Raw genomic sequence first — 14,993 nt, forward strand, 5'->3', positions numbered from 1 at the left:
TCGGGGACTCGGGAAGTCGGGGACTGGCCAATCAAATAACGCTAACTAAATAACGCTCGGTTACTACATTAAAGCCAAAATGTGATATTTATTTGTGTCATATTGAGGGACACGAGTAGCACTGTTTAGTTTTTAAAACAAAGTTGACAAAAAAAAACTTTTCTACTTCATCAACACAATAGATTTACATTTACAAAAGTATTTGATTCAAGGTAGAAGTTTTGCACATTAATTCCAAGAGAAGAAATATGGTTACTTTTGTTAACTGATCAAATAAAAGCATATTATTTATATATATATATATATATATATATATATATATATATTTTTTTTTTTTTTATATATATATATTTTTTTTTTTGTAAATTGAATTTTTGTTTTTTTAGGCAAAGTGGCCCAGCCCTACCTACTGTACATAAATTCAAACTCAATACGAGTGCATTTCTTCACTTTATTGTGAATGCCACACTGTGGCTAACGCTGGATTCCCACAATTGTCTCTTGTTTAAGAACAAAGACTCGATTCTTCGTCTTGATTCGGCTGCTGTCTTTTTGCGGATGGCCGTGTGTGAGGAGGGATCAGTCGGTCGAAAGAGTCAATCGAGCAGGCAGGATTGTCAGCGGGTATTCTTTGCAGGCCGTGCAAAAGTAAGGGAAGGCTTTTGGGGTGATGATGTCGGTGAAGGTGTAGAGCGGCTCCCTTTCTGGGGGGCTGTAAAAGGCCACCTTGCCTCGGTCCATGTCCAGCAACACCTTGATCACGTCCGGCTTGGCCTTCATGTTGAGCGGCTCCCACGGCGCCGTGCACGCCTTATACTCGCCGTTGCGAAAGCGTATTGTCCAGAAGCCCTCGGCGGGCGTCAGCACGTGCTTGCCCTTGCGGTTGATGGACTCGCTGGCCACGCCCACCACCCAGTAGGTGTTGTCCTTCACCTCCACGCTCCAGCTGTGGCGGCCCTCCGCGTAGCCCTCGGCACCCAGCATCTCGGCGCTGATGTCGAAGCGCTCCGGGTTGTTGGGGAGTTTGAAGTTCTCCGTGGAGTTCTGCACCCCCGTCAGGTCCTCGGACAGGATGAAACAGTTGGCGGCCGTGTTGGGATCCACAATTACGGGACCTTGGAGAGGAGAGGACACATCAATCAGTTTTCCTCGTCACAACAAAAATTAAATTTCCGAGTATAAAGTGAGATCCACCCGACTGGAAAAATCGGAATTGGCCTTGAAAATTTCCAAATGGGTGGAGCCCTGATTTTACATGTTCAGTATCTGTGGCTACAAAGTGAAAGCGTGGCGACTTTTTGTCGCCGAAATGTTGAAGTGTCCTGACCGCTTGAGTTCATTTGCTGTTTTCGATGAATAACTTACTGTATTTGACTATTTTCTTCATCTTCTCCCACACTTGGTACTTGAGAGTGCCAATATGCTTGGCCACGTCAATCAGAGCACCGGACATGTCTTCGGGCTCGCAGGAGTTTATCCAGGTTCTGCAAACACATATTGAAAATGAATCAGACATGTTGTGTTTTATTCATAACTGTAGTTATGTTCTTTCGTGAGGCTCACCTCCTTACTATGTCCTTGTAATTCTGTGAATGAAAAAGAACACAGCTGTCACTTCACATCTTCAATTTTGTTTTGTTTTTTTGCAATTCAGAGAAGGAAAGTTACGTTTTGAATGTTGGCTGTCCCTACCTTAAGGAAGGGGATGTCTTGCGTTTTCATCTGATTCTCCACAAAGTGGACCACGTTGGAGAGCGAGGCCAACTCTTGGTCCAACTCGTCAATCCGCTGCCGGATTATCAGGCTCTTGTGAGCCTCCTCCGCCCTCAGGGCAGACAGCCTGGCTGTCTCCTGCTCTCTCAGGAAGAGGTGGAGTGCCTCAAATTCCATCTTGATCAGCGTTTCCGTGTGCTCCAGCTGGTTCTGTAATACAAGAGACGTGCCTCATTCTTATTTTGCTGTTTGGGAGATCACTGCAACTAAGATGATATGTCCCTCTTCAAATTTCTGATTGAACTGTTATTCGCCCAGTTTAAAGCTAATGGACGCAGAAAATTGAATTGTTTTGAGTCGTAAATAGAGAGAGGTTGGTCAACTCATGTCATGTGATTGGTCAACTGCTGGTCACATGACATATGGACGTCTTGTTACCCTGCTGAAACCTGCTGAAACCGAGGCTGTGTACGAATGTCCACCCTGGTCCCCTCATTCACTATATAATGGCTTATTCAGTTTGGCGATTCGGACAGCCAGCTCACTACTTTCTCCTTGTCGGATATCACGTGACCAACGTAACGGTTACGACGCACCGGCGCATAAATCTCTCGACTATTTTTGTGAATGAAAATGTTTTAAAACTACTTTAGTTCCTTTGTTGTAAATATTTTCAAGTAAACCGCATACATTATTTCCATAGTATATATTAATGCATCGCTTGTGCTGTCGCTCGCACCATGGTTTTTTTTTCATACTCGTAATGCATTCTGGTCTATATCAACCCGGTTGAGTAAACATCGATGTTCACTACTTTTCAGAGTGCATTGTGGGTAATTTTGAGTGCCCGACATGATCGCTCCCTGGACATTATTCGGCCGCCACTACAAAATGGCGTGACCCCTCAGTAGGGCACTATATAGAGAGTAGGGTGCACATTCGGACACAGTTGGCCAAACTCTCTCTATATACGGCTCTGTGAATTGTGAATCGCTACTTTCACCTGTGGCTGAAAAATTCCCAACTCACACATGATGTGACATCCACAGAGGGCGGGAAATCCAAACCTGAATCCTGTCTGAAAACTATTGGCCAGACTAGAGGCTTGCAGGCGTTCCCATTTTGAACGGCTAATGTGTTAATCTACTAACTAAAAAAAAATTCTGTCATAAATGGTCAAATAAAAAGGCTATTGTAAAGATATTTTGGGGCAAATTGTTACAAAGTACATCTACATTTTTCATCCACTTTTTATTTTATTGTTCTTAACTTAATGCAGAAAAAAACTTACTCCAATATACACTCTGTCGTAATTTTAGACTTCATGACATTTAATCCTCTTTATGTTTAGTCAGTGACTGTACCTTTCAGATGAGAATGGCAACAAACATCTCTATGCCTCTTTTTTTGGGAGAATATTTACTTGCTGCTTGTTGTGAAACTAAGTTGCTGTATCTCAAGTCCACTAGCCGGGGTCACTCATATGATGTTTGAAGTGATGCTATTATAGACGACTGCTTTTTGGTCCTCTGTCCTGAGCTGGCGTATAGACAGATGGACGTCCCTGGACTTAGCCTTATTGCATGTCAATTTCTTTGACCACGATACCATTGGCGTGTGTGTTGTGTCGATTGTGCGTCGGAAAACTACCTTGACATGCTCCTGCATGTCCTCGCACACAAGTTTGACTTGCTTGTACTGCTGCAACTTCTCCTTCAAAGGCAGCAGGGCACCCTTCAGCTCTTCCTATATGGAAGTTAGTAGAAAGCAAGGTCAGTATGCGGCACGTGGCGCGGGCGGCAGAGCTGTCGACGCGCATGGTGGATGGTGGCGGACGGCGGCGCCAAATAAATGGGTCACATCTGTGTGGAAGGCTCAAGCACGGCCTGGTGACAAGCGTAAAGCTGAACTCGCGCTGCTTGGGCCAAGCGCGTATTCTTTTCACATTAGTAGGCGCAGGTCTCTCATTCTTGAGCGAGGCCCAGCAGGCAGAATGGGATGAGCTATCATTAAAAAAAAAAAGTGCACAGGGGCTCGAGTTTCAGGACACTAGCAGCCACGCTAAACCCAAAAATATCAATCTATTATTAGAATGGCAATAATCCCTGATAACCATCATCGTACATATTAAAGAAACGCCTTGGCTGTGTGATTGAGCGATACACCAGATGATACAATACATACAGTTTAATATATTAATCCTGTGAGTAAAATAATTCATCTCTCTCTCTCTCTCTCTCTCTCTCTCGCTCTCTCTCTGTCATATATATATACTCTCTCTCTCTCTCTCTCTCTCTCTCTCTCTGTCATATATATATATTAAGTGTTGGAAAAATAATCAATAATGTCAGGCATTTTTCCAACATATGATGGATAGTTCTGTGCATCCATTGTATAATAGGTAACTTCAATTATCAAGTAAAATAAGGTATTTTAATAAAAATATTAAGTAAATTCAATTGATTTATATATATATATATATATATATATATATATATATATATATATTGTTTTTTTATTAAGTAATAATAATCCAAATCTAATAAGGAAGTAAAATAAATAGTAAAATATCAATAATAGTACAATAATTAATAATAATAATAATAATAACAATACTAATAATAATAGTACAATAAGAAAATAATATAAATAAAATATTTTTAAAAGTTTGAAATATATCTATAGATAAATAAGGAATGAGAAAGTGTAATTATTTTTAATCAAATTCAAAATAAAATAAGAAAATATAAAAATAAAATTAAAAACTAAAAATGAATATAAGAAATGCAAATAGTATAATTTTTTAATAAAAAGTAATCAATTAACAAACAAGCAAAAATAATTACTATAACAAAATTCAAAACAAAATATGAAAATATAAAACAAATAAATGTAAAAATTATAATAAATTATTTTTAATTTTACTTTTTTCTTTTTAGAATATTTTATTTTTACTACCCAAGTAAAAATTTAATTATAATAAAATTGTTTTTTATTTAACTTTTTTTCTTTTTAGAATATTTTATTTTAACTAGTTTTTTTTATCCAAGTAAAAAATGAAATAATCTTTACCAAAAACAAAAAGAGTAAAATTGCAAATAATGAACAGAATAAGAAATGAATAAGTCCACATCTAATAAATCAACATGAATGTTCCTAACCTAAACCAACGGTGCGTGCATAAATTGCTTATTTCATATTATACGAGCAGATTATGAAATTTCATTTTCATTGTTGCTGATGTATTCAAAGTGTGGCCACACTCACCTTACAGTCATTAGCCCCCTCTCCAATGGGATAGAGCCTGTGTCCTCGATGGGCCGCGGACTTCCCGCACACCCCGCAGATAGGCTCCAGGTCATCCAAGCAGAAGAGCGTAAGCTTCTCCCCATGCTCGCTGCACGCATTGGGGTCACTTTTAGCCCTGTTGTCTGTGGTGAAGGCCTCACGGGCCCTCCCCAGCACCATTTGATCCATGGGCCGAAAGGGAATCTGGGGCTGTCGCCTTGCGTCCTGCCCAGCTGTCTCTGTGGGAAGCCTGCCTGTAAAAGAGCCAATGTGGCCACTATGAGTTTGGACTGGCGAGGTCACGCTCGTGGTGAGGCGGTCCGGCGGCCATGAGCAAGGCAGGGGATGGCCCCTCCCATGCCACCACGCCCACCGAAATGCTGGACAAGCTCCATCTTTAAGCCCCGAAATAAGTGTTAAGACCGGAGGCATATCTCATGTCGGCCAGCGGTGTTCGACTATGTGTGTTGCACGTTCTCGAATAAACACCACGCATCCAAATAGAACAAAGAGGCTTTGCTCACGAGGTAGTGTGTCAGAGTATGTCAGCAGAGGGAAGAATTGATGACGCTGGAATATTTGCAATGATTGCTTCTATGATATTTGAGAAGAGTCATGAAAAAGCTGGCGGAGCGCAACACACCACTCGTGGCTCATATAAGACATATTTATATATATATTTATTTATTTATTTATTTTTACAGTAGTGTACCTTTTTTTAATCTATGAAGGTTTGAAAATGTGAGTGTTTGAACAAGAGAGAAATGTGAGAAAATGTTAATGCCTGTCTGAGAAAAGTATAGTGCAGGGAGGGTTTTTACTGCCTTTTAACTAGAGCTGTCAAACAACAAGCTGTCACATCTTAGAATTTCGATTAATCACGATTAATCGCTTAATTAAAAAGCCTTTTTTATCAACATTTTTTGCCCGCCAAATTTGAAGGGCACCTGTTATGTTTGAATTATTTTGACATTTAATGTTATGAGGACGTCTTCAACATTTTTTGATCCACTGCACACGCTCATCCTCCTCTTTTTCTAATCAGTTAATAATTCGCATAATTTAAAAGGAAAAAAATGACCCCAATATTTTGACTAGAACAAATATTTTGAATGTCATACAAACTAAAATAAAAAATGTGATAAATCTGTATTAGTACATGATTAATGCGATATTTTTTGTGATTAATCAATGAGTTAACGACTTAACTTTGACCGCACTACTTTAAACATATATAATAAATGTACAAATAAAGCTGGTTATGATGTGGATATCAACTGTGCGGGTATTTCCCGGAACGTAACCCCACCGATAAACGAGAGAATAGCATTTTTCCTTAAAATTGGATGGAATTAATGGTTATTTTCTATTCCTATCATTTGCAATTTCTAGTTCCTCATCATAAAACTGCCACATGAGGGATCGGCCGTCGTCGCGAGTACCGATACCTTCAAATAAGGCAGAGTATCTGCCCAATACAATACAGGGAGTCCTCAAGCTACGTCGCATGCGACCTACGTCGTTTCGACTTTACGGCGCCCGCGCCTTGTCTGTAGCACCTTCTTTTTTGTTAATTTCCCACAGTAATCACCTCATTTTAATGTGATTTAAAGTTGTGTTTTTGTTACCTCCAGCAACGGACGGGCATCAGCAGGTCGGCGTCAGGCGCGTCACATTTCCGTGTTGAAGCTTGAATTAGCGCCGCTCTGCCGTCTGTCAGCAATGAATGTCCGTGCCGAAACACAAAATATTGGTTCCGGCGTCTTCCGGGTCTCACAAATAAGTTTTTGATGTAAATGTCGACTTTAACGGGGAAATGCGAATTTGGGTTACATCGCCAGCGTAGGAACGGAACTCGGAACTTGAGGACTCCCTGTACCTGGTATCGGTAGTCACCCATCTCTTATTGATAAATTATTAATAAAAAATAAATAAAAAATTGCCGAAATAAATGGTTGCTGGTGCTGAGCATTTAAAAAATATATTTTTAAATACTTAAAATATATTATTTTCATTTAGAAAAAATGGGCACCAGTAAAAAAAAAAAATCACTATTTGTGGTTCCTTCCTAAAAAACATTAAAACATTAAGAATGACATTCAAAACAAACTAATTTCTGATTTGAATATAATTTTAGCCAACACTGAATGCTTGTTGGAACTGCTCATATTTCTCCCCACATTGACAAATGTCTTCTTTAGGTCTTGTTTCATAAAGATGGCAAGAACAGGGGTGTGCAGACTTTTTTGTGTCCACTGTAAATGAGGTCAACAAAATATGAGAAACAACATATTGTACAGTGCAGTTATTCTCCACCTTTAAACCACAATGACAATGAATAAGCCTGTTCTTCAGTTATTACCGCTCTGCAATAGCACTTGGAGCAGAAGGTGCTGGTATTGGATCACATTCGTTCATGCATTTTTGCATTGACGCGAACTGTAATCCGGTATTTTGTTGTGGAAGCAAATTACTGGGACTGACGCGCTAACCTAAAATAGGACGCGAACATGCGGCGACAAAGTGCTATTTAAGGACTTGCCCGCCGCTTTAAAACCAGGCAGGTGAAGCAAAAACAATGCAGTGTCGTCTATAAACTATTTAGTCCTAACTTTAGGTCACCCACGCTTGTTTTTAATGTGGCGACGTCAGCGCCAAACGCATGCTAATGTGATGAAGCCTTCCAGGTTACATGTGTCCGATAGGGGTACTTCTGGTGCATTCTGCCGGTGAAAGCTTAATCTGCCGACCAAATTAGTCGTCTGTCGTCTTGTCCGCACGGGTGACAGGGCAGAAGTTCAGAGCTAATGTCGTGGCGCTGCTAACTGATGGGAGCCGACAGATGCCCGCATACGCACACGTGCAGTACTGTACATGCCGGGATCAGGGGTGCAGTACGTCCCCATGTGGTCGCCCTGTACACAAGCATTCATGTGTTTCCGATACACTCGTCCTTTATATAGAACGAGGGACCATATTTAGTCGTTGGAGTCGCACGGAGGCAGTAGAACCATGTGATGTCTCTCAGCCAATCAGCAAGATATATTGACATAAAAACGAGGTAACCAAGATAAATCTTTATTTTATTTTATTTTGCCACCGTTAATGTGACCTATAACTCCTACAACTCGTTTTGAGAGGGGAAGTAAAAATATAACTGAGATAATGTGGTTGCAAAAGTGTGCACACCCACACAGTAACTTCTGTAAAGCATTTGAATCTAAACAGAGCAAATTTTACTCTGAATATTTGACTCTCTTCCAAGTGTAAATTTGGTAAAAGTAAAATTTATACTTGGAAAAGAGTAAAATATTCAGAGTAAATTTTACTAAAGTATTTCTAGTGGTACAAGAGAATTGGCTTATCCCATGACAACAACCTAGTAAAAAAAAATCACTCAGAAAGTCAATTTTAGAAGGAATTTGTAACTACATTTTATGAGTTTATTATTTTTTTTATTTTTTTATATTACACAAGGGTTGAGGAACAAACTCACAACCTTCATATTGGGAGACTGCCGCTTTACCACCTGAATTATGCCACTCCTACTGTTTGTTCATATCCAAAAGGAGATCAAAAACAATGTTTTTGGTCTTGGAGGTGCAAAGATTCCAGCTGACACGAGCGATATACGTAATACACAGGAGGAGCGGGAGTAGATTGGCTGTCTCCCAACCTGATGTTGTGGGTTTGTTCGTCAACCCTTTAGTGACTTTTTATTTATTTAAATAAACTAGTAAAATTTAGTGACATTTCTGAGTGAAAAAAACTGTAATAGGTTTTTTCATGGGATAGGCAAATTCTCTTGTACACACTAAAAATACTTTGAGTAAAATTTACTCTCTTCCAAGTGTAAATAGACTCTGTTTAGAGTAATATTTACTCTACAGAATTTACCGCACACTTATAACTGGGGGTGTGAGTATAAAGTCGTTGAATGGGAGTCAGCACATACGTGCCACCATTTCAAATGTTTCTAAACACACTGTAAAAATTTGTTACATGCAGTTGTTCATTGAAAGTAATAATTTCCATTCAAAACAGGATACATTTATTGATTTGACTGTGAAAACCATTTATTTTGCATTGACAGGAACTAAATATACGTCCAAAGGACCCCAAATAAAGTTTTTGATTGCCTTCCAATTAAAAGTGTCATTTTGCATCAGGTTTATAAGATGGACAATACAAATGATTTTTTCTAGTCAAATGAATTAAACAAGCTCAGTGGACTAGTGGTAGAGCGTCCGCCCTGATTCCGGGAAGCCGTGTGTTCAATCCCTGGCTGGGTCGGACTAAAATACTATAAAAAATGGGACCCTTTTGCCTCTCTTCTTGACACTCAGCATTACGAGTTGGAATTGGGAGGTTAGATGACCAAATGATCCCCGAGCGCAAACCCCTGTTCCTGCTCACTGCTCCGTCAGTGGATGGGTCAAATGCGGAGAACGAATTTCACCCCGCTTAGGTGGGTGTGACAGTCAGTGGTATTTCAACCTTTAACTTGATCAAATGTTATACATAAATTAATTGACTGGTGTCAAAGTGAATGTGTTAATTCAGTTAAAAGTAAATAAATTAATTTGGTTCCGTAACTAGAATGTTAAGAAAATAATTTGAATCAAGGAAAAAAAGTGAAGAATTATTGTTTACATCAACATGATCAGTCACTCAATTTAGTTTCTGTGAAGTCAAATATTTTAGATGTGACAGCTAGACCTCTTTTTTATTTTATTTAAGCGGGGTTAAAAAATTTACAGTGCAGAACCAAATAAAGTTCAGATGTTCTAGAAGGCTTTTCCTGACATTTCTCATGGTCTGCAGAGATTTTCCACACTCATTTAAGAAAAGGGTACAAAAGGTTTCCATGGCACTAAATATATGCAATGTGAAAAAGTAGGTGTGAATTCTTGTTTGTCTATAATATCTGCCCTGTAGTTGGCTGGCGACCAGTCTGGGGTTTACCCTGAAAATGGATGGATGGACATAATGGATAAATACGAAAAGTGTATAGCAACACTCGTCCACTTGTGACATTCAATACAGAAGTGGCAACATTCACACTCACCAGCCACTTCATTAGGTACACCTGCACGATGATATCTACGCAAGAGATGTATGAACACATTTCTACCTTGACAAAGACATGCATGCTCTGTTTTGATGGAGCTGTATCTAACTACAGAACACATTCAAGCCCTTCTGAGTAACCCCAAATACATTTCAGATGTTCTAGTGAGCCTTTTTCTGACATTTTTTGCTTTGTATCAGATTCCTGGCTTAATTTTTGTGCTGACTGCTATTTCAAACTGCTGCTAATTCCTTCCACCTTGTGTAAGGCCTCAATTCCAGCTCAAAGAAAAACAGCCCCCCAAGCAGAATGCTGCCCCAACCATTCTTCCCCGTAGGTAAGTTGTTTTGGAGATTGTGGCCAAAAAGTCCGACCTTGGTTTCAAAATGGTAAAAACACATTTGAATGTGTTATCCCATTAAAAACAACAACAACTAGCATTTGAACAGACTTATTTGTATGAACTAATTACTGGCTGACTAAAAAAACAAACAAAAAAAACATCAAAAGCATTCGATTGTTCACTTCCCTTTTGATTCTTAATGATGCGCTAGTCACGGTGTTAAATCCATGAGAAAATAATGAACATAGTAGTTAAGGACTAAATGTACAGTAACAGAAACATCTGAACTGGTTGCACCTGACTTTCCAGAGTTTTATTTGCTATTTGATTAAGAAGAGCACGTCTCTCATCATGTGGGGTTCAGTTTTATTGGTGACAAATGACGACAAAAGGAGTGCAAAGCTCCAAGAAATATATTAGGATTAAAAAAACAAACAGTGAATAATGTTATGCCAGCTGTAACTGTAAAGCTAGCAGTGTGTGTAACAACAAAAGGCATAGCAAGAACATATGCCGCGTCTTAACTGGAAAAGTCACAGCTCTGGACATGTGACGCTTTGTGTGTAGCTCACATTACAATAAATCATCATCATTGTGCTCATTAAATAACCAATGTGGACTACTTGGAATGAAATGTGTGTTGGTTTCACTTGAAATCAATGGAACAATAATTTAGAGGAAGGAAAAAAAATATACATATATTCTGTACCTCCTGACAGGAAAACACATGATTGTGTTACGACTAGTTACGACAGTTGACATTCTGTCCGCAATACGAACAGTAGCAATGTAAGACTTGGTCATATTAAGGAGTTTGTAACATTAGGGCAACCCACTTACTTGAATTTTTTAGTCAATACACCACTGCAACACACAAAAACAAACATTGACAAATGTATTGAATTATTGATAGTCGTTGAATGCCAGTGATTTTGTTTTCTACATGCCATTTAGTGCAAAAAAAAAGATAAAATTACAAAGATGTGTTAGGGCCACACTAAAAAGAGGAAAATTACACCTAACTTAAGTTGTATTTAAAAAATAAATAATATATATATATATATATATATTTTTTTTTTTAAGCATTATTTTTTTCCTCTTTTTGCCAATAATGTTCGGAGGATTTAGTCATATCTGAGATGAACGTTGTAGTATTAGGAGAATAGAGTCATACTTTAAAGAATTTTTTTTTTTTTATTAAAGTAGTATGGTTTGGAGATAAGAATAAATTATTGTTTGTTAAAAAAAAATACAATATTTTCAACTTAATTAATATAGATTAATATCGCAACAATACAGATGTTTGAGAAAAAAAGATTTTAATATGTCCTATTTTAACTAGTGGATTTCAAAATCCGTCCAGGCATGTAATATATGCACCAAGCTAAGACCAGCTTTTTCTAGAGCACTTAAAAAAAAAAAACTACAGCTGTAACAAAATGCTTTACATAAATATAGTTTAAAAAAAACATTTTAAAAATGATAAAACAATAATACAACTATATTCTTACCATATTACAACTACTCTAAAAATTATACAACTTTGTTTTAATCTCAAGAACATACAAACCTTATTCTCGTTACACTGTGGCTTTTATCTAAAAAGTATACAACTTCATTCTCATAAAATCACATGACTTTAATCTTGCAGTATAATTATTTCTTTTCACTGTGGCCTTAACACTCGTTCATAAAGAATGCGTGATGATGGTGGTGTGACCTTTTTTTCTTCATTAAAAAAAAAATACATTGAGAAAAATATGTAACTTGTGACCACAGTCGTCTCAGTTTCTTTGAACAACATTCTCACGGCAGCACGATGTCATAGTGATTAAAACATCTGCATCACAATTCTGAGGTTCTAGGTTCAAATCTCTGCTCCGGCCTTTCTGTGTTAAGTTTGGATGTTCTCCTCCACATACCAAAAACACATTCGTGAAGACTCCAAATTGAGACACTTAATGAGAATAAAAAAATGTGAACATTCTCGTCATGCCAGTGTATGTACAAGCTTCATAATATCATATTTGGTTCCAGTAATCCCTCTCATCGTTTTCCAGTACGGGTCGGCCTCACATCAGCTTCCTGTCGGGCAGCTCGGCCACGCGCCCCGAGCGCTGGTGCCGCACCTCCAGGTGTTTGCCCTGCACGCAGTCAAAGTGGCGCAGCAGCTCCCCGTAGTCCACGTGGGCGTGCGGGGCGCGGTTGCGGTCCGCCTCGCGCTCTTTAGCGTCGCCGCGCTTGGGCCCGTCCACCGTCCGCATGAGCTCCGGGTTGGGCACGCACTGCAGCCGGTGCGAGAGCAACTGAAAGGCCTGGCTCTGCGGCAGAAGCATCAGCAGCCCGTACAGCGCCTTGATCAGGTACGGGTTGCTCTCCACGTCCAGCAGCTGAAGGCGCAGGTAGGTGAAGATGGGGCTCTCCACCAGCTGCACCAGCTTGTCCACCTCCATCAGGAAGTCCACCGTCACCTCCAACCCGCCGAACTTCTGGATCAGGTCGTAGGCGTGCTTGTAGTTCTGCGTGAGGAAGCAGAGCGACACGGTGGCGACGGGGTTGTGGCACCACGAGCGGTAGAGGCAGCAGAAGAGCGCGCAGCTCTCAGCCGTGCGGAGATCTTTCAGCTGGTTGCGCAGCTGGAAGAGCTCGGCCGACGTGAGCAAGATGGTGTTGAGCGTCTGCACCATGGTGGAGGCGAACTTCAGGTCCTCTTCCTTGAGGAGGATGTCCGCCATGGAGTGGAAGATGTTTTCGGCGTGAAGGAGCAGGCACAGCTGGCGGATGATGAAGGCCCCTCGGCTTTCCAGGAGCTTCCTCTCCACGCTGAAGCGTTTCAGGAGGTTGATCATGAACTTGTAAAAATAGGAGTTCATGCTGGGGGTGGACGGGGAGGATTCTCCGGCCTTTCCCACCTTGTCCGGTACCTTGAGCACCGGCCGGACGTCGACACCATCGCAGGTCACCGCCGGGTCCGTCTGCCCGGCGGGCGACGACGCAATCTCGGCCAGCACCTCCAGATCTTTGAGGATGACCTCATCCGACTCGTCCGAGAGGGTCTTGAGCAGCATTGGGAAGAGGCTGTCGGTGTGCCGAAACATCTTGCGCGGTGTCTTGATGTAGAGATGGTAGAGCCACTTGAGCACGGCGATGCGCGTCATCATGCCCGTGGAGGTGTCGTGGAGGTGGCGGTCCAGCACCTGCACGATACCGTCCAAGTCTAGAGTCACCTGAGACCTGTCGGTGCTCGCCGGGGCGAAGAAGCTGATGTTGCTCAAGCCCGTCACTTCCTGCGAGGAGTTCAGCACGTCGCCGCTGTCACCAGCATCAACCTTCTCTTCTCTCGACGGCGACTCGATGCTTCTCTCCTCGTCATCGTCGTTGTCATCCTCAGGGGTGACAAGCTTCATCAAGCTGTAGTTGCAGGCGCTTGCCGCCTCCTTGGTGTTCTTCTTGCGGTCGTCGTACGAGAGGCACGGCAGCACGGCGGTGAGGATCCCCGACGAGTAGGGCAGCACTGCGCGGCCCGCCAGCTGGATGAACTCTCTCATCCACGTCATGGCGGTCAACTGGATGAGGTCGTTGGTCACCTTGGACTCATCCGCCACCTGGCAGTGGATGACCAGGATGTTGGCCATCTCGGCGAACTTCACACTGGACGGCGTCTTCTTGATCTCCTTCAGGAACTCGCCAAGCACCACCTCGCACGTCCGGCGGATCTCTTTGCTGTTGTCCCCCAGGATCTGGAAGAGGCCGTCAAGGATCTCGGGGAGGTAGTGCAGCAGGTTGATGTCAGGTACGGACTCCAGGACATGAATCCAGGAGATGATAAACTGCCGGGCGTACTGGTTATTGGAGTAAATGCGCTCCCTTAGTAGAGGGACAAATGCGACGAGGTCAAACTTGTTGCTTTCAGTCACAATGTCCTTCAGGAGTCGGTCCAAAAGTTCTGAGCCGCTTTTGACATTAGGGTCCGGATCAGCGGCAAGCTTGCTCAGCCCATCAAAAAGCAGGTTAAAGTGGGGCAGCACGGCTCCCCTGGCCACCTTGACTATATTATAGAGAGCCTCGCAGGCGTAGTAACGCAGGCGGCTGTCGGAGTCGTTAAAACAGGTGAGGACCGGCTCGATGAGCTCCTTCAGATACAGACCCGAGTCCTTACCTAGCGCGATGGAGCACGCGGCCAGGCCGATGAGTCCTCCTTTGCGGCTGTGCGGGTGCTGAGACAGCGCGAACTCCGACGCCAGGATCTGGATGACGTGACGGATTTGAGTAGAGTTGTTCTGAGCAACGAACTCGCGCACCAGCTTCTCGATTTCCAGGGCCGCCACTTTCCTCTTCTCGTACAGCTTATCATTGAGAGCCCGGACGATGTTGGGCGTTAGCGGCGTAAAGTCCTTCTCCGTATTCATGGTGGAGCCGGAGGTCCGAGCAAAAGTCTTTGTTTATGTGTATTCCCGTTGGTGGTTAGGGGAAACGGTGAGAGAAACGCTGCTTTTAGGAGAACTTGTCACGGGAAACGAGCCGTCAAGAGAACCAGGAAGCGGCGAGTAAATGCAACGCAGCTGACCGGTTGCTTCC

At 41.8% G+C, this 14,993-nt stretch overlaps 2 protein-coding genes across 2 annotated transcripts; both read right to left on the minus strand.

Annotated features, from left to right (window-relative positions):
- Positions 1-407: 407 nt before the first annotated feature.
- Positions 408-5,305, minus strand: trim35-13 (tripartite motif containing 35-13). The gene is made up of 6 exons (XM_086083163.1): positions 4,981-5,305; positions 3,364-3,459; positions 1,693-1,923; positions 1,564-1,586; positions 1,366-1,484; positions 408-1,115 (listed from the first exon to the last, which is right to left on the minus strand). Exons 1-6 carry the CDS (start codon positions 5,188-5,190, stop codon positions 580-582), a joined length of 1,215 nt encoding a protein of 404 aa, XP_085939289.1. The 5' UTR covers positions 5,191-5,305; the 3' UTR covers positions 408-579.
- Positions 5,306-10,703: 5,398 nt separating this feature from the next.
- vac14 (vac14 homolog (S. cerevisiae)) lies at positions 10,704-14,984 on the minus strand. The gene has a single exon (XM_086057713.1). The coding sequence runs from the start codon at positions 14,822-14,824 to the stop codon at positions 12,488-12,490; it is 2,337 nt and encodes a 778-aa protein (XP_085913839.1). The 5' UTR covers positions 14,825-14,984; the 3' UTR covers positions 10,704-12,487.
- Positions 14,985-14,993: the final 9 nt, after the last annotated feature.

Source organism: Leptonotus elevatus, chromosome 1 (genome assembly GCF_054856555.1).
Source record: "Leptonotus elevatus isolate MCC_2025b chromosome 1, RoL_Lele_1.0, whole genome shotgun sequence".
NCBI lineage: Eukaryota > Metazoa > Chordata > Actinopteri > Syngnathiformes > Syngnathidae > Leptonotus > Leptonotus elevatus.

What these genes read in the sequence shown, in the direction of transcription:
- vac14 (XM_086057713.1), bottom strand. Translation starts at nt 14,824, where the DNA reads ATGAATACGGAGAAGGACTTTACGCCGCTAACGCCCAACATCGTCCGG.
- trim35-13 (XM_086083163.1), bottom strand. Translation starts at nt 5,190, where the DNA reads ATGGATCAAATGGTGCTGGGGAGGGCCCGTGAGGCCTTCACCACAGAC. An exon ending in AGGGGGCTAATGACTGTAAG is followed by an intron (nt 3,460 to 4,980) that starts GTGAGTGTGGCC and finishes ACTTCCATATAG; the next exon opens with GAAGAGCTGAAGGGTGCCCT. An exon ending in TACAAGGACATAGTAAGGAG is followed by an intron (nt 1,485 to 1,563) that starts GTGAGCCTCACG and finishes ATGTGTTTGCAG; the next exon opens with AACCTGGATAAACTCCTGCG.